The sequence below is a fragment of the Erinaceus europaeus genome, chromosome 3, assembly GCF_950295315.1.
Source record: "Erinaceus europaeus chromosome 3, mEriEur2.1, whole genome shotgun sequence".
NCBI classification, from domain to species: domain Eukaryota; kingdom Metazoa; phylum Chordata; class Mammalia; order Eulipotyphla; family Erinaceidae; genus Erinaceus; species Erinaceus europaeus.
The window spans coordinates 19,495,775-19,514,470 of NC_080164.1; the positions used below are offsets into that span (position 1 = coordinate 19,495,775).

At 54.2% G+C, this 18,696-nt stretch overlaps 1 protein-coding gene across 1 annotated transcript in view; it reads left to right on the forward strand.

Annotated features, from left to right (window-relative positions):
- The window catches only part of TOGARAM2 (TOG array regulator of axonemal microtubules 2), a 53,697-nt gene that overhangs the window by 21,175 nt on the left and 13,826 nt on the right, over positions 1 to 18,696 (forward strand). Inside the window, exons 6-16 of the mRNA XM_060188421.1 lie at positions 896 to 1,123; positions 1,713 to 1,924; positions 3,694 to 3,851; positions 5,589 to 5,635; positions 8,923 to 9,074; positions 13,461 to 13,599; positions 13,754 to 13,918; positions 14,081 to 14,234; positions 14,548 to 14,653; positions 16,021 to 16,256; positions 18,461 to 18,619. Coding sequence (XP_060044404.1) covers positions 896 to 1,123; positions 1,713 to 1,924; positions 3,694 to 3,851; positions 5,589 to 5,635; positions 8,923 to 9,074; positions 13,461 to 13,599; positions 13,754 to 13,918; positions 14,081 to 14,234; positions 14,548 to 14,653; positions 16,021 to 16,256; positions 18,461 to 18,619 — 1,756 coding nt within the window. The remainder of the gene's footprint in view (positions 1 to 895; positions 1,124 to 1,712; positions 1,925 to 3,693; positions 3,852 to 5,588; positions 5,636 to 8,922; positions 9,075 to 13,460; positions 13,600 to 13,753; positions 13,919 to 14,080; positions 14,235 to 14,547; positions 14,654 to 16,020; positions 16,257 to 18,460; positions 18,620 to 18,696) is intronic.

The window sequence follows — 18,696 nt, forward strand, 5'->3', positions numbered from 1 at the left end:
TATTGATGTCATCGTTGTTGGATAGGACAGAGAGAAATAGAGAGAGGAGGGGAAGATAGAGAGGGGGAGAGAAAGATAGACACCTGCAGACCTGCTTCACCGCTTGTGAAGTGACCTCCCTGCAGGTGGGGAGCTGGGGGCTTGAACCGGGATCCTTAACGTTAGTCCTTGCGCTTTGTGCCAAGTATGCTTAACCTGCTGTGCTACCGTCAGGCCCCCAGCTTTAATTTTTTTTTTTTTTGAGGGATAGGACAGAGAGAACTGGAGAGAGGAGGGGAAGACAGAGAAGGGGAGAGAAAAACAGACACCTGCAGACCTGCTTCACCGCCTGTGAAGTGACACCACCCCCCCACCCCATCCCCGGCAGGTGGGGCCAGCTTTAATTTTTTAAAAATAATTGTCACTAGGGTTATCAATGGGGCTGCTTGGTACTCCCAGTGCCTTCCCTTCCCTTCCCTTCCCTTCCCTTCCCTTCCCTTCCCTTCCCTTCCCTTCCCTTCCCTTCCCTTCCCTTCCCTTCCCTTCCCTTCCCTCCCCTCCCCTCCCCTCCCCTCCCCTTCCCTTCCTTTCCTTTCCTACTTTTATTTGATAGGACAGAGATAAAGTGAGAGGGGAGGGGGGAGAGAAAGACAGATGCCTGCAGCACTGCTTCACTGCTTGTGAAGCTCCCCCTGCAGGTGGTGCCAGGTGCTTGAGCCCTGGCACACATAACATGTGCACTCTACCCGGTGCACCACTACTTGTCCCCCGCCCAGATTATTTTGTCTTTCACAGCAGGTTGCAGGTTGCAATATCAGGGGGCTGAAGGTGCAACATCACACCCACTCCTCCCTCTGTGGGGGGCTGTGGAGGGGTGCCCCCAGGCTGCCAGGCCACTCTGTCTCTGCCCCCACAGCCTCCATCCCACTGGAGAAGCAGGCTCAGGATGGCAGCCTGGAGCTGGGTGCTGCCCTGCAGGGCTGGCAGGCCCGGAATGGCCACCCCCGGAGCCTGGGGGCTCTATCCCGAGGGCCCCTTTCCACGCTTGAAACCGAGGCCAGCAGTGTGGCCCGAGACACCACCCAGATCAAGGACAAACTCAAGAAGAGGCGGCTGTCGGAGGGGCTGGCGGCATCCTCCCGCGGTGAGTTCACACAGGGTGGGGGTGGGCAGCCCTCTCTGCACCCCAACCCCCTCGCCGGGGACCGCTTACTGCTGCTCCTCGCACCCCATTCTCACCCCGCCTGTCCACTTGCTTTGGAGAACTTCGTGAAACTGCTTCTATTAGTTGATTTCTGAGCCCCACTTTTTCTTTTTATATATTTTTATTTATTCTCAGATAGAGACAGTGAAACTGAGAGGAGAAGGAGAGACAGAGAGATAACCTGCAGCCCTGCTTCACCACTTAGGAAGCTTGCTCCCTGCAGGTGGGGACCAGGGGCTTGAACCTGGGTCCTTGAGCACTGTAATGTGAGTGCTTAACAAGGTGTGCTAGAAAAATATTACATATATTTTATATATCATATATATATATAATATAGAGACAGAAATTGAGAGGGAAGGTAGCGATACAGAGGGAGAGAGACAGAGTGACACCTGCAACCCTGCTTCACCATGTATGAAGCTTCTGCTCAGCGGGCACTCTAACCCGGGTCCTTGCGCATGGTAGTATGTGCGCTTAACTGGGTGCGCCACCACCCAGCCCCCTCATTTCTTCCCTCTGCTGCCCATAGCCTCTCTGGATCCTGTGGGAGGCCCCAGAGGCGTTCCGTTGAGGGGCACAGTGCCCCGGGCCACCTCCCAGAGGCTGCTACCGGGACCCAGGCCCATGCCTTCCATCCAGAGCATCCCCACCACCCCTGAGACAGCCGGCACCAAGGACAAAGGTGGGGACCTGCCCCACAGCCAGCAGGGACCCCAGGAACGGACACCTGGTGCCCAGGAGGTAAGACTTCTTCATGGGCATGCCCCAGCCTCCCAGCCTTCTGTTGTGTTCCTGTCCTGCTGTCTTCCTCTCTCCACATCCTGCTGTCCCATCCCTGTCCCTGTCCTGAGTTCCCCTAAAGATGTCTCAGCGCCCCCACCCCAAGTCAGGACAGCTGTCCTGAAGCTGGTCCAGGCTCTTTTCAACACTGGAGAATTGGAGCCCCTGTCAGCTGGGAGCAGCTCCTCTTCAGTCCACTAGAGAATGGAGCATCACTCTGTTATGTGCAGTGCTGGGGGCTGAGCTCATGGCCTTGTGCCTGCAAGTCCTGCCCTCGGTCACCGTTCCCACCTTGCTGTCACTGGGTTTCAGGGTATCTCTCTCCCTCTCCGGCGGGGTGGTCTCCAGGGGAAAGGTAACGGGCTGGTTCTTTCTTGCTCACGACAGGGGTGACACGAAGTAAAAGACACCAGGGGACTCTTAGCGTGTCTAGAATCTGAGTCCTAGAATCCCAGAATCCTAGAGTCCATTTATTAGCAAAGTGGACATGAGTTAAATAGAAAAGCAATGAAGTTGAAATATGTCAGAAATTACAGGTTTCTTAACAGTCAGCATGCCCCTAAGGTAGGGGGCTGGTATGACAGGAATTAATGAGATACCAGACAGTTATTCTCCATGACACAAGCAACTTAATTATCCAAAGGTGTTTGAGAGAAGCATAGGGGTTAAACCTGTAGGGTGAGACAGAGAGAAGATGAATATCAAAAGGCCATATAGTTTGGAATTTCTCTTGTCTGGGGTCTGAGGTGTGTGATGAAGTGTGTGATAAGGTGTGTTCTTCTGTGATCAGAAGGTGACTTTGAATAAGTGAATCTGCAGCCATGTGGCCTGCGGTTAATGGAGGGAAGTACTGGGGCTTCTGTGGGCCTGAGAGTCAAGAAGGAAAGAACCAAGTCTGAGTTTCCCCCCTGATGCTCACCTTGGTTGAGAGAGACTTACCAAGAGGTTATCTTCTCAGACCTCCATCCAAGGAGGGGGGTGGTTCTCCCTAAGCTCTATCAGGCTCACACATGGTCCCAACACCTGGGGGTTCTGTCCCACAGGGGCTGGGCCCTGCAGTAGGGAGCAGTGTGCTCACCTGCTCTAATGTGGTCAGTCCTTGGGCCTCCTCTGGTCTGAATGCTCCAGAATTTGTTATGCTTCTGAGCTTCCTCCCTTCAGGTCAGGGAATCCACACAGGAGACAGAAAGCTGAGCTGGGATCCAGGGCCCTTGGGGCTCTCGATGGCTGTGGTGACTTTGGCCCAGTCACTCCCGCTCTGGACCCCATTTCCAAAATGTGGGGCTTGGTTAGACCCATTGTTTTTCAAGATTCCTTCCCAGCTCTGATGTTCTAGGAATTATTCCCTTCTTCCTTCTTTCGCCATTGCCGCTTCCGCCTCCTCCTCCTCCTCCTCCTCCTCCTCCTCCTCCTCCTCTTTCCCCTCTTTCCCCTCTTTCCCCTCTTTCTCCTCCTCCTCTTTCCCCTCTCTCTCCTCCTCCTCTTTCCCCTCTTTTTCCTCCTCTTTATTATTATTATTTTTTCCCTTGGAAGATTCACTTCCAGAGCAGATGATCTGAAATTCTTGTTTCTAAAGTGAAACAGAAAAATAAATAAAACAATCAAGGGTTGGACGGAAGGGATGTCTCTTGTGTGTCTTCTCTTCTGGAGAAGTGTGTGTGTGTGTGTGTGTGTGGCATCCTGGGGGGGGGTGCTAGGGTGTGGGGGTTCCTGTGACTGCTGCCCTGCAGATCTTGGGGCAGTACTTGCACTGCAGAGACGAGAAGATGCAGCGACCCCTGGGGGGCATCGTCATCCCGCCCATCATGAAGGCTGGGGTGCCCACCGCCTCCACCAGCTCTCCGGGCGCCCTCCCCAGCCAGGGCCTCCCCAGGGCCCCTGCCTCCCGGTGAGTACTGACTCTCAGTCTTCTCTCCTTCCTCCTCCACCACCTGCTGGGCTGCACCTCCATGCCAGGGAGGGGCCTGGGGGCAATGTTCCCCCATGAGCCTCAGTTGCCAGGCTGCCTGGCTCCTGGTGAAACCACAGTCACCGAGGGAGGAACAGCTGTCTGAAGCTTCGTTAAGTTCATGGAAGCCCCCCCTTTTTTGTATTATCTTTATGTGTTTATTGGATAGAGACAGTCAGAAATCGAGAGGGAAGGGGGTGATAGAGAAAGAGGCAGCGAGACACCTGCAGCCCTGCTTCACCACTTGCAAAGCTTTCCCCCTGCAGATGGGGACTGGGGGCTCGAACCTGGGTCATTGTGCATCGTAACGTGCATTCAACCAGGTGCGACACCACCCGGCCCCTAGTGGTAGCCCTTTGCTATAATGCATTTTCTTTAAAACATTGCTCTGTTTATTTATTTAATGAGGAAGTGAAGCACTGTGCCATCACATGCCATGGTGGGGATTGAACCTGGGACCTTGTGCATGCTACTTCTGTGCGCCTCCCGCTGTACTACCTTCCTGGCCACAGCGGGAGGCTGTGTTTTCTGTCAAACTTTTGGAGTCGTGGCTGAGGAAATGTATATTTCTTGGGGGAGAGAGAGAGAGAGAGAGAGAGAGAGAGAGAGAGAGAGAGGTGGGGGTGGTGGAGAGAGAAGGCATCTGGCTCACCAGCCCATGGCCCTTCTCTCCGGCCATTTGTGGGATTCCTGTGTCTCTGGCATCTCCTGGGCCTGCTCCCTTCTCTCCTGTCTTCTCTCCTCAGCTTCCCTAATCCCGTGAACCTGCTGCAGGTTTGAGCTTCTTGCCTCTGTCCTCTCCCCCTCCTTCCTCTTCTGCCTGGGCACCTGCCCCTTCCTCTGTTCTGAGAGGCCCCTTGTCTCAGCTCCCCTCCCCCCATCCCTGCCCCACCTGATCTGAGGGGGTGGGGGGGGCAGCTGTGTGTTCCCTGCTCTGCCCTGAGCATACCCTAGAGTCAGCTCCATGTTTCCATCCTCTCTTGGGTGCTGAGGATGAGGGCTGGAGGGATGAAGGTAGGGCATAGGGGGTGGGGGGTGGGGGTTGAGTTATGGGGTCTGGGGGCTGGAGTGGGGTAGGGCCCCAACTTCAGGACCACAGTGGACTGGACCCACCCCAGGGAGTGACTCTCTGGCCTTTCTCAAAGGCTCTCACCTCCCAGGCTGCCCAAAGCCTGCCCTAAGCTCCTGCCCACTCCTGCCCCTACCCCCAAACCTGTTAGTGGGCCGACAAACTGCCAAGACCTCCTTAGGATGCCCTGGAGGCCAGCTGGGGAGGCTGTAGCCCCTAGGAGTACGCCACATGGGTTCCCATCCTGGACGCTGAGCCTGGGGCCAACTGAGGCCTGGCAGGCCCAGTGCAGGCTCTGCCCCTGGTGGGGCGACCCCACTGTGACCTCCAAAGTCCTTTCAGGGTGAGCTGTGTCTCTGAGGATGTGGCTCCCAGCGGCCACAGGGTGGGGGGCAGGGGGCTGGGGACCCCCAACATGGAGCTGAGTGCTGTGTCTGAACACCCCACTCTGAAGTCTACAGAGGGGCCTGTGGCCTTGAGCCTCATGGAGGCTACCCCCCCTCTTCCTGCAACCCCCCTGGGTATCCCCCCAGTCCTGGGGCAAACTCCTGGGCTTCCTCTCAGCTGCGTCTTTCATGATGACTTTCTCTCTCTCTTCTTCTTTTCAGGTTGGCTCTGAAGAGTGGGCCTCAGGGGAAGACCCCCAAACCTCTGGGTATGTATGTTTCCTTCCTTCCTTCCTTCCTTCCTTCCTTCCTTCCTTCCTTCCTTCCTCCCTCCCTCCCTCCCTCCCTTCCTTCCTTCCTTCCTTCCTCCTTCCCTCCCTTCTTTCCTTCCTTTCTTCCAGATCTCTAGATTCCACAAATGAGTGAAACCACCTGGTAGTTGTCTTTCATCTCTTTACTTATTTTGCTAAACGTCATCACCTCCAGTTCCATCCATTTTGTCCCAAAGGATACAATAGCATCTTCTCTGATTGCAGAGTAGTGTTCCATGGAATATATATCCCATAACTTTTTTTTTTTCTTACCAGAGCACTGCTCAGTTCTGGCTTATGGTGGTGCAGAGACTGAACCTGGGACTTTGAAGCCTCAGGCTTAAGGGTCTCTTTGCATAACCATTATGCAAACCATTATATACCCCACTCCCATGACTTTTTAAAAAAGATTTTATTTATTTATTCATGAAGAATAACAGGGAGGGAGGGAGGGAGGGAGGGAGAGAGAGAGAGAGAGAGAGAGAGAACCAGATATCACTCTGGTACATGTGCTGCCAGGGAATGAATTCCGAAACTCACGCTTGAGAGTCCAACTGTATTATCCACTGTGCCACCTCCTGGACCACATAACTTTTTAAATTGCTTTCAGTTGCTGGGGATTAGTGTCAGCACTATGAATGCACCACTTCTGGTGGACTTTTTATTTATTTATTTATTTATTTATTTATTTATTTTTTCATTTGATAGAACAGAGAGAAATTAAGAGGGGAGGGGAGATTGAGAAAGAGGGAGAGAAAGTTAGACACCTGAAGACCTGCTTCATTGCTCATGAAGCTTTCCCCATGCAGGTGGGGAGTGGGGACCCAGACCCGGGTCCTTATGTGGATCCTTGAGCACAGACTGTATGCTTGACTGGGTGCACCACTACCCAGTCCCTGCTGTGACTTCCTTAACCAGTCATCTGATGATGTGCATCTAGGCTGCTTCCACTCTTTTGCCACCGTGAATAAAGCAACTGTGAATATGGGGGTCCATTCGCACCTTTGGATAAGTGTATGTCCTTTGAGTAAATGCCTGAGTGGTATTGTCGGTTGTAAGGTAGCTCCATTCGTGTTTGGTTGAGGACCCTCCACACAGTCTTCCGAAGAGGCTGCACCAGTTTGCCTTCCCACCAGTAGTGTAGCAGAGTCCCTCCCTCCCCTCCCCTTCTCTTCCCCTTCCCTCCCTTCCCCTTCCCTTCTTTCCCCCTTCCTCTCTCTCTCTCTCTCTCTCTTTCTTTCTATTATCCTTGATAGAACAGAGAGAAATTGAGAGGGGAGGGAGAAACAGAGAAGGAGAGAGGTAGAGAGGCAGAGAGATACCTGCAGACCTGCTCAGTGCTCATGAAATGTCCCCCTGCAGGTGGGGGTTAGGGGCTCAAACCCAGGTCCTGTGCATAGTGATATGTGTACTTAACTGCGTGTGCCACCACCGGCCCCGCGGTCTCTTTTCCTACATGACCTCGCTGACACCTCAGTCTCCTGTTGTTGACACAGGCACTTCTCACAGGTCCAGCACTGCCCTTTGACTATTTATGAAAATGTTGACTTATTGTTGTTTAAACTGAAGCCCGGTTGCACGGCGGCATTAAATGAGTTTCAGGCATCAGACACCTGCAAGTATTAGAATCAAGGCAGGCACCCTACCCGGTGAGCTATCTCTCTGACCCTGAAAGTCTGTTTGGGGGGTTCCATTTATTCGGTTTCTCCATATGCACAGAGGATTCCTGCACTACTTTTTAAAAAAATATTTATTTATTTATTTATTCCCTTTTGTTGCCCTTGTTATTTTATTGTTGTAGTCATTATTGTTGTCGGATAGGACAGAGAGAAATGGAGAGAGATGGGGGAAGACAGAGAGGGGGAGAGAAAGATAGACACCTGCAGATCTGCTTCACTGCTTGTGAAGCGACTCCCCTGCAGGTGGGGAGCCAGGGCTCGAACTGGGATCCTTACACCGGTCCTTGTGCTTTGCGCCACCTGTGCTTAACCCGCTGCGCTACAGCCCGACTCCCTCCTGCACTATTTTAAACCAATGGAGGGAGAAGGTTTCTCCCCAGCCAAAGGGAGAAGTCAAACCATAACCCAGACACCTCCTTCTTCCCTGAGTAAGCCGGTTGGTGGTGATATTTTTCAGTGTCTAGGAAGTAGGAGGAGGAGCTGGAAGGGAGACTGGCAAGCGGGCGGCCCCAGGAGAGGGGTCGTTTCCCACCTGTGGCTCTGCCTGGCAGAGGAGGGGCCGAGCCTCTCTGCAGGCAGCTGTAGCGCTGACCAGTGACCATAGGAGGGAGGCTCCGGGCCCCACTTCCTGGCTGGCTCTCAACTCGGCAGATGCACTAGTTCTGGGGGTGGGGCCGTTGCCAAGAGGCCCTGGGATGGGGGATGTAGCTGACAGGCTTGGCAGCCCATCTCTGCAGTGTCTGTGCACGCCCCCCCCCACCCCAACAGGCTGACCTCAGAGGTGACATCAGGGTGGTCTGGCATCCCAGTGCTCTTTAGAGCCCAGTCTGGGAACATGAGGACACTAACACTACATTCTCCCCTGAGGCTGCAGAACCAGCTCACCAGGGGCCTGTGTCTGGGGACGGGGTGGGGGGGACGGGCTGGGACAAGGCTTTCTAGGGTATCTGTTAGGGGTGATGCCAAGGAGGGCCACAGAATGACAGTTTCAGAAGGGCGCTGCACTTCTCTCTTCTGGAGGCACTTGCCTCCTGGGCAGGAGAGATTTATATTCTCAGGAAATGTCTGAACACCTCTTAGCTAACAGCCCTGCCCCTGCTTCCTGCTCAGACTCTCTCCAAGCTTATTTTAGAATAAGGTGGGCAGTTATCCAGTGACTGGCTGGATGGGAGGACGGATATATGAATAAATGAATGATTGAATAGATGAATGAATGGATGAGTTGGTGGGTAAAGAAAGAAATAGGCAGGTGCCTGGCTGGCTGGTTGGCAGGTGAGTGAATGACTGGCTGGGCAGATGGACGGATGGATGGATGGATGGATGGATGAATGGGTGGGTGAAAGAAGGATGCAGCCTCTTCAGCAGCTGCTCTGTATCCATCCGTGTTTCTCTCTAGAGTGTTTTTCTCCATCCAGGCAGCACTGGGAGCAGAACTGAGGGTGGAGGGCTTCACCAGTAGAGTGTTACCCCACGCTGTGGCTCAGCACCTTAGGGATAGTCCGAGGGACAGCAATGGCTTTCTGGTGCCAGATGTCCTCAGCTGCGTCTTTGTTCTTGACTCTTCAGAGCCAAAGCCGTTGGCCCTGTCCATCCGAGATAGGTCTGCCGCCCCCGAGAAGCCTGCCCTTCCTTCATCTCAATCTGCTCCGACGCTGGCAGCCTTCTCCTTCAGCCATGCCAAAGATGCTCACCCCCTGCTTAAGGAAGAGGACCAGAGGGTGAGTGGCACCAAGGTATCTGGATGGCAAGGGGTCAGAGTGGACCACTGGTTGAATGTCCTTGGGATGTTTCTGAAACGGATGTGTGGTGCCAGCTTGAGAGGGCAGCTGCCCCTAGAGCTGGAACTTAGTCGCTGCAGATGGATTTGGGGTGGAGGCTGAAGTTAGGAGAAGCATGAGAGAGGAGGAGCATGGGGGCATCGAGGTGAAGGGGAGAGGAAGGGGATGAGGGAGAGGAAGAGGAGAGAGGGAGGTCACACTGGGTTTAGGAGGAAGCGGATGTGGAGGAGGGCTGACAGGCTTAGGTGACTCAAACCCAGTAACTTGAACCAGCACCCAAGATAGCAACAGCAGCAGCTGACTCCTAGGCCGATCCCCTGGCTGTGCTTGGGGAGGCTCCAGGGTAACCTCAGACCAGATGCTGCTTCTGGGTTAGCCCCGGGACAGATGGACAGACAGGAGGACAAGGTTCAGGCACTCAGACTCCTGCTCATTGAGGGCACAGGAGGAGGAGGGACCCGGGGCCTTAGCCCCACTGAGTCCATTCATGGCCATCGGAAAAAGGGGGCTGGACCGAAGTTCAGAGAGTGTGTGTGGGGTCAAGGTCCCCGTGAGCTCAGAAATTGGGTCTGCAGGGATGGGCACCTTCATTGCTGTGGCAACCCCCACCCTTCACCATGGGCTCCTGTTAAACCTGCCTCACACCCAGACCCAGCAGTTGTTCCTGGCCTCACACCAACAGTATTCTCCTTGAAGGCTTATTCTATTTATTAATTAATGATGAAAGAAAGAGGGAAAGAGGGAGGAAGAGAGGGAAAGAGAACGAAAATATTCTGGCACACATGCGATGCCAGGGATTGAACTTGGGACTTCATGCTTACAAGTCCTTTGCTCTACCCACTGTACCATCTCCCAGGATGCAACAACATTCTTGAAATAGGAAGACTATGCTTTGCTAGTATCTTGCTTTTCTGTTCTTTAAAAAATATTTTTATTTATTTATTTTCTTTTATCTTTTTATTTGAGAGGACAGGAGTTGAAGGGAAGGGAGATAGAGAGAGAGAGATATCTGCAGACCTACTTCATCACTCTTAAAACTCCCCCCTTGCACATGGGGGACGGGGGGCTCAAACCTGGATCTTTGCACATGGCAATGTGTGCGATTAACCAGGTGTGTCACTGCCTGGCCCCATTTATTTATTTATTTTTAATGAAAGACATATAGAGTGAAAGGTATATATATCAAAGCACTGCTCAGCTCTGGCTTATGGTGGTGCAGGGAATTGAACCGGAGACCTCAGAGTCTCAGGTATGAAAGTCTTTGCAAAACCACTCTGCTGTCTTCCCAGCTCTAGTTTTCTGCTTTTTTAAAAAAAATTTTTAATTAACATTTTTTTCAGTTTCTTTTTATGTATTTATAAAATAAAAAATATCAACAAGACGATAGGATAAGAGGGGTACAATTCCACACAATTCCCACCACCAGAGCTCTGCATCCCCTCCCTTCCACTGGAAGCGTTCCTATTCTTTTTCCCTCTGGGAGTGTGGACCTAGGACCCTTACAGGGTGCAGAAGGTGGAAGGTCTGGCTTCTGTAATTGCTTCTTCACTGAGCATGGGTGTTGGCAGGTCGGCCTATACTCCCAGCCTGTTACTGTCTTTCCTTGGTGGGTGGGGCTCTGGGGAGATGAGGCTCCGGAATACGTTGGTGAGGTCGTCTGCTCGGGGGAAGCAACTGTGTGTTTGGAAAGTACTCAGATATAAAGAAAAACCAAGCGTTTCATAATCAGAAACGTTGGTGAGCAGGTCAGGGAGAAAGCAACAACAGAGATGAGGAAGGGGCAGCCGTCAGACTTAGTAGCAAGGGGAGAGAATACGGGAGGCACTGGAAGAATGCGGGAGACCAAACACCACAGAGCCTCTCCCTGACTGACAGTGGGGAGTCTTGCCACCAAGCGATGAGCATTTCTCCCCTCCATGAGCCCATCTAGTGGTCATTCTGGGGAGCCCTTCCCCGCACTCTTACATTTTACATTTTAAAATATTTATTTATTTTCCCTTTTGTTGCCCTTGTTGTTCTTTATTGTTGCTGTAGTTTTTATTGTTGTTATTGGTGTCATCGTTGTTAGATAGGACAGAGAGAAATCCGAGAGAGGAGGGGAAGACAGAGAAGGGGAGAGAAAGACATCTGTAGACCTACTTCACCGCCTGTGAAATGACGCCTCTGCAGGTGGAGAGCCGGGGGCTCGAACCGGGATCTTTACACCGGTCCCTGCGCTTCTCTCCATGTGCGCTTGACCCGCTGCGCTACTGCCCGGCTGCCTTTAAAATTATTTATTTATTTATTTATTTATTCCCTTTTGTTGCCCTTGTTGTTTTATTGTTGTAGTTATTATTATTGTTGTTGATGTCATCATTGTTGGATAGGACAGAGAGAAATGGAGAGAGGAGGGGAAGACAGAGAGGGGGAGAGAAAGACAGACACCTGCAGACCTGCTTCACCGCCTGTGAAGCGACTCCCCTGCAGGTGGGGAGCGGGGGGCTCGAACCGGGATCCTTAGGCTGGTCCTTGTGCTTTGCACCACCTGCGCTTAACCCGCAGCGCTACAGCCCGACTCCCCTTTAAATTAAAAAAAATTCTATTTATTTTTATTTGTTGGATAGAGACAAAGAAATTGAGAGGGATGGGGAGACAGAGAGGGAAAGAAAAAAGAGAGACACCTCTAGCACTGCTCCACCACCGTGCCGTTTCCCCCTGAAGGGGGAACCAGAGGGGTTGTGCATGGTCATGTGTGCTCAGACAGGTGCCTCCCCTCCCAGTTTTAGTTTGTTAAACCCGAGAAAACCAAACTCACTGCCTGGGGGAGGTGGCTCAGCTGGTAGAGCAAAGGACATGCAAGTGTGAAGCCCATTCCTGGCACTGCGTATGCCAGAGTGATGCTCTGGCTGTACTTTCTCTCTCCCCCCACTCCCTCTTCTCTCCCTCCCTCTCTCTTTCCTTAAATCAATAGGTAAGTAGATCTTTAAAGCAAATAGACAAACAAAAAGAAAACCTGACAATAAAACTTAGAGAATCCCTCTGTACCTGCAGAGTGGAAGTCTGACTGTGTTAGTTCTCTGCCCGGAGGATCCTGTGTCCTGGGAACCAACCCCCCCCCCCCATGTCCCCTCCTCTCACTTGTGTCTGCTCTTCCATCTGGCATTCTTGGGGTCCCTCTGGACCTGCCCACCCCCAATGGCTGCCCTCTGTCCCTTACATTTCTCTGCGTGACCCTGCCCTCTGTTAGAGATGATTATTTTTGCTTATTTTATTTTTATTTAATTTTTTTCTTTTTGCCTCTAGGGTTATTGCTGGGCGTTGGCGTCAGCACTACAAATCCACTGCTCCTGGAGGCTATTTTTCCCATTTTGTTGCCCTTGTGTGGTTGTTATTATTGTTGTAGCTGTTGTCGTTGTTGGATAGGACAGAGAGAAATCGAGAAAGGAGGGGAAGACAGGGAGGAGGAGAGAAAGATTGACATCTGAAGACCTGCTTCACTGCTTGTGAAGTGACCCTCCTGCAGGTGGGGAGCCGGGGGCTTGAACCGGGATCCTTACACTGGTCCTTGTGCTTCCTGCCACATGCAGTTAACCCTCAGTGCTACCACCCAGCTCCCCACTTACTTTTTAAAAAATTTTTAATTATCTTTATTTACTTGATAGAGACAGCCAGAAATCAAGAGGAAGGTAGAGATAGGGAGGGAAAGAGACAGAGAGACACCTGCAGCCCTGCTTCACCACTTGTGAAGCTTTCTCCCTGCAGGTGGGAACCAGGGACTTGAACCTGGGTCCTTGCACATAGTAACATGTGTGCTCAACCATGTGTGCTACCACCTAACTCCCTTCTCCACCACCTAACTTCACTTCTTTTCTCTACACCTAAGACTTCTTCCAGTGTCCTTTCTCTTTTCTCTTCCCTCTTAGGTAAGAGAAATAGTACCTGGCTTCCTCTGGTGTTTTCCAGATTATTTTTCCTTTCAATGATGGTATAAAAACAAAGATTCCTGGTGACAAACATTTTGGGTCCCAGTGGAACTGGGGCTCAGAACCCTCTGGTCACCTTCCCCTATCCTTTCCCCACTCTGGAGGTATGGATCAAAATTCTCTTTGGAGTGCAGGAGGTAGGAGTTTCGGCTTCCATAATTGCTTCTCCACTGGACGTGGATGTTGGCAGGTGCTGTCTGTCAGAGTTACTGTCTCCCACTCTACACTCTCAGGGGGCAAGGCCTGGTCTTTTCAGTTGTTGGCAGGACAGAGGTGGCTCTCTGGGTACACAGGAGCCACATGGACGGAGGTCTGAGCAGCACCCTGGGGCCCCAGGTCACGGGGTTGACTTGACCTTTGGCAGGTGCAGGTCTCTATCTCCAAGTCTGCCCAGGAGAAGCTGCGGCTGAAACAGCGGAAGGATCTGGAGCTATTCCAGAGCTCACAGGAGCTGGAGCGAGAACTGGCACCCCAGGGTCCCCGGCGGCCCCCACTCAGGGGAGGTATGGGGGGTGCAGGACAGGGGTGGGAGGCCTCTCAGCCAATGCCCAGGCCAGAGAGCGGATGTCCCCTGCCCCTGCTGCCTGGGCTTCATTCACTAAGTGGGACCTGGACTGGGATGCATGGGCAGATGCCAACACTCTCTTCCCTCCGTAGCCCTCCTCCCCCTCCGGGGCAGTGGGACCCAGTCTGTGCCCACTGGGCTGGGCAGCCCTCGCAGAAGTACCTTGGGGGCACCCCTGAGGTGCCGGGCCAACCGCGCCTCCCTGCCCAGCCTCCCCGTCAGCAAGCAGGAGCCCAGCTTCGCCCGCCACGCGTCAGGTGGGTCACCGTGGGATGCCGGGGGGCACGGTCACTCTGTCCACTGCCCATGTGGGGCTGGGGTTCCACAGTGGGGGACTCAAGTGCACTCCAGCCTCCAGGCCCCCTGTCGCAACCTGCCCCTCCCTCCCTCCCTCCCCCCCTTCTTCCCTGCGGACACAGCCAACTCACTACCGGCCGTGCTGACGTTGGGGTCTCCGGAATGGGAGGACGACGAGGAGGAGCTGGATCTCAGGGTCCTTAAGGAGTGGAGGCCGTTCTCGAACCCAGAGCTGGCACTGGCGGATGCCCTGCAGTGCCTGGATAGCAGCGACTGGTGAGGCATGTGGGGTGTGTCTGTGTGCACAGGCATCAGTGGTGTGGGCACGTGTGGTGTGGGCACGTGTGGCATGTGTGGGCACATGTGGCATATGTGGGCATGCATGGTATGTGGTGTGGGCACGTGTGGTGTGGGCACGTGTGGCATGTGGTATGGGCACGTGTGGCATGTGTGGGCATATGTGGCGTGTGATGTGGACACGGTGGTGTGTGGTGTGGGTACCTGTGGCGTGTGATGTGGGCAGGTGTGGCTTGTGGTGTGGGCACGTGTGTCCTGGGTGACCCGCCTGACAGCCACCTCCCTATTGCAGGCAGAGGAAGGAGAGGGGCCTGGGAAGCATCCGGTGCCTGGTGGCCTGCCACTCGGACGTCCTTCTGGGAAGACTGCATGACGTCACCCTGGCCGTGACTGGGGAGGTGAGGGAATTGGCCCTGGGAGGGGGGTGGCCGCCCACGGCTCAGACCGCACAGCCAAGACCCGGGAGCCCTCCCGGCTGACCTCTGGGTGCTGGAACGCTCAGAACCACTAGGGCCCCAGCCCTGCTCTGTGCTCTTAGTGCCCATGGAGGGACAGGGGTTGGGGCTCCACTTCTGGGTCCTGTCACTCTCTCCAGGCTCCTGTGACTGAGGGGAGGCCCAGGGGTGGGTGAGAAGCTGTTTCCTCACGTGTGTGGACTGGGCCCCCAGGGCCGGGCCACTGTGTGTGTGGGGAGGTGCTGGAACACAGCATTGTTTCCACAAGTGATTTGAGGATAATGTCACGCAACATTCAGACGACAGCGATGATGATGGAATTCATGATAATGAGAATAATTATGATAACAGTAAGAAAATGTTTTCTGCGATAGTAGGCAGTGAGCTGACGGTCTCATGCAAATGCAGTGGTGGTCCCCCAGCCTCCCCCCTTTTTTGATAGAGAGATTGAGAGGGAAGGGGGAGATAAGGAGCAGGAGAGGGAGAGAGAACTACAGACCTGCCTTACTATTCACGAGGCTTTCCCTTCATGAGGGGAACGGGGAGATTGAACCCAGGTCCTAGGTCCTCGTGTGCTGTCACACGTGTGTTCAGTCAGGCGCACCGCCACTTGCCCCACCCCCAGCCCAGTTTTTAAAATTCTAAATACTTAAAGGGGGAGAAGAGAGACACACACACAGAGAAACAGAGAGAGGGAGAGAGAAATACCACAATGCCAGGAGTCGGGCATAACGCAGCAGATTAAGCGCAGGTGGCGCAAAGCGCAAGGACCGGCACGAGGATCCCGGTTCGAGCCCCCAGCTCCCCACCTGCAGGGGAGTCACTTCACAGGCGGTGAAGCAGGTCTGCAGGTGTCTCTCTCTTCCCTTCTCTGTCTTCCATTCCTCTCTCCATTTCTCTCTGTCCTATCCAACAACGACAATAATAACAACAACAATAACTACAAGGGCAACAAAAGGGCATAAATAAATAAAATATTTAAGAAATACCACAATGCCACACCACTGTCCACAGTGCTGTCCATGGAACTCCCACTGTGGTGCTGGGCTTGAGCCCAGAGCCTTACGTGGGGTGAGGTGTGCTCTCTGTCTGCTGAGCTACCTGCTGACCCCAGTAACAGTATTTATTTTAGCTGGAGCTGCGCTGCACGCAGCGGCCGCTGAGTTTTCTGTTCCAGCTTGGGGTGAGGGTGAAGGGGCAAGACAGGCTGGTACAGCCCCCACTCCCATCCACCCCTCCAATGTTTTAGAGCCCTTGCAGGGGGTGGGGGGGCCACCTGTCTGAGGGTCCCTGTTCCCCCTCTCCCCAAGGTCACCAACCTGCGCTCCAAGGTGTCACGCCTGGCCATCTGCACGCTGGGTGAGCTGTGCCGGGCACTGAAGAGGAACATGGACCAGGAGGTGGAGGAGGTGGCACGCTGCCTGCTTCAGAAGATGGGCAACGCCAGCGAGTTCATCCAGAGGGCCGCCAACCGCTCCCTGGGCGCCATGGTGGAACATGTCACCCCCGCCCGCGCCCTGGTGGCCCTCACCTCTGCGGGCGTCTAGTATGTGGGGACCAGTTGGAGGGGCTGATGCGGGGTGGGGGGGACCCTGGGCTGTCGGGCAGGTGCCTTGAGCAACAGCCCTGGTTGACCAGGTCTGGAAGGCTGGGAGCTCTGGTGGCCATGGGGACGGCCCAGGGGGGATGGCCTGCAGCTGGGGGCTGGGGGCTGACAGGGCTGGCTCTCCCGGGGGGACAGACGGCGCTCCTGTCTGAGGAAGCTGGCCTGGGAGGACAGCACTGAACATACTCCCTCTCCTTTGCCTTCTCCTGGGGAGGTGAGAGGGCCGGGCTGTCACAGCAGCCTTCCTGCAGCCAGGACCCCCCCCCCAGGCCCCCACCCCAGAGTCACACCAGAAGCAGAGGATCCTCTGGGCCCAGCCAGGTGCAGCCCCGGGAGCCCATGCTTCTGCACGGGGAGTGCACGGGGGCAGGCTCCCCAGACTCCTGCTGGAGGCCATACCCTCACTGTCCTGGACTTCTCAGTGCCTCTGTTTCCTCCCCTGTCAGCTGGGGATAATGACCGTGTCTGCTTCCTAATATTGCCTGAGGAGGAGGAGAGACAGATGGAAGAGCACTCTGAGCGAGGAGCACTGAGGGGCTGTCGCCTCCTAGCAACCACTGGTGGCTTTCTGAGGCCCTCATTATTGCTCATTACAAATGCCTTTCTTCCTCCCCTCCCCTCCCCTGTCCTCTCTTCTTTTTTCAGAGCACTGCTCAGCTCTGGCTTATGGTGTTGCAGGGGATTGAACCTGGGGCTTTAGAGAGCCTCAGGTACCATTATTACTCTTAGTGGGGCACCAGGGAATGAAATCAGGGTCTTGTACATGGGACACAGTCTCCTTGGTCAAGTTTGTAACCTTTATTTAGAGAGCTAGGGATAAACAGAAAGAGGAGAGACCCTGTTCCGTCTCCCATGGAGCGCCCCCTGGTGCTCCCGTGTGGTGCCAGAACCCAGGTCCCTGAGCGTGAGGAGGCCTGTGCTCTGCCAGGTGAGCTGCCTCCAGCTCCTCGAATAGTGCTTCCCCAGGAGAGATACAGTGGCCTTTCCCTGGATTCCTCCCTCACCTGCCTGTGATGGTGGTAGCAGCCCCTGGGCCGAGGGCTCATGGATCCATGGCGCTCCTCTGGGGACACTCACCACACACTGGGGTGACCAGTCACTTGTCACAGGAACCAGGGCTGTGTCCTCTGGGAGTGGACAACAGGCCTGTGCATTGGACTTCTGGGCATCTTCTGAAACTCAGACTTGATTCAGATGCTGCCCTGCTGGTCCCCGGAACAGTGAGGGGAGCCCCAGATCCCCTTAGAGCTTAGATGACTTCAGAGGACACTGCCTAACAGACACGGACATATGGGCCCTGTGTGAGCAAAGTGAACAGGAGGGAGGTGGCATCTTGATGTGGCAAAACATATTCATTTTTATGAGAGGGAAAATGACAGAAAGGGAAAGATCAGGTACCATTCAGCTCAGGCATAGGTGTTGTTGGGACTTGACCCTAGGACCACAGCCATGCAAGTCCTGTGCTCTACTGCTGAGCAGTCTTCTTGACCCAAGATGAATTTTCTTCTCCTCCTTCTTCTCCTTCTTCTCCTTCTTCTCCTTCTTCTCCTCCTCCTCCTCCTCTTCCTCCTCCTCCTCCTTCTTCTTTTTCTTCCTTTTTTGTTATTTATTTTTGGCACCAGTGTTATCACTGGAGCTCAGTGCCTGCGCTATGAATCCACTGCTCCTGAAGGCCATTTATTTCACTTTATTGGATAGGATGGAGAAACAGAGGAAAGGGAGACAGAGAAAAATAGACACCTGCAGACCGGCTTCACTGCCTGTGAAGTGACCCCCTCTGCAGGTGGGGAGCCGGGGCTTGAACCTGGATCCTTGCATGGGTCCTTGCGCTTTGTACCAAGTGTGCTTAGCCCAGTGTGCCACCACCCAACCCCTGCGGAATCTTTCTAGCTGGAAAGAAGATCCGAATTTAGCTCAAGGCAAGAGGGAGCTTGGAAGGCAGAGTGGGGAGAATCTCGTGACCGCCCATACTCCCCCAGGCCTGTGGAATAGTGCTGTTTTCTGGAAGATTCTCCCTAGTCCACAGTGGGCAGGTTGGGGAGCCCATGGCGGCATGAAGCAGGGATGCGCAGCTGGAGGTTTACACCTCCCCCCCCCCCCCCCCGCCCATCCTCGGACTGAAGCTGGACTATGCTTCCTCTCAGCCACCGCAACCCCTCGGTCCGGAAGTGCACGGCAGAGCACCTGTCGGTGGTCCTGGAGCAGATTGGTGCCGAGAAGCTGCTCTCGGGCACGAGGGACAGCACGGACATGCTGGTGCACAACCTGGTGCGGCTGGCCCAGGACTCCAACCAGGACACCAGGTGGGCACGGGCGGGCGGGCAGGCGGCCAGGCCCTGGGGCCCCTTGTGCACAGCTGCCCTGCCCGAGGGTTAGTGTA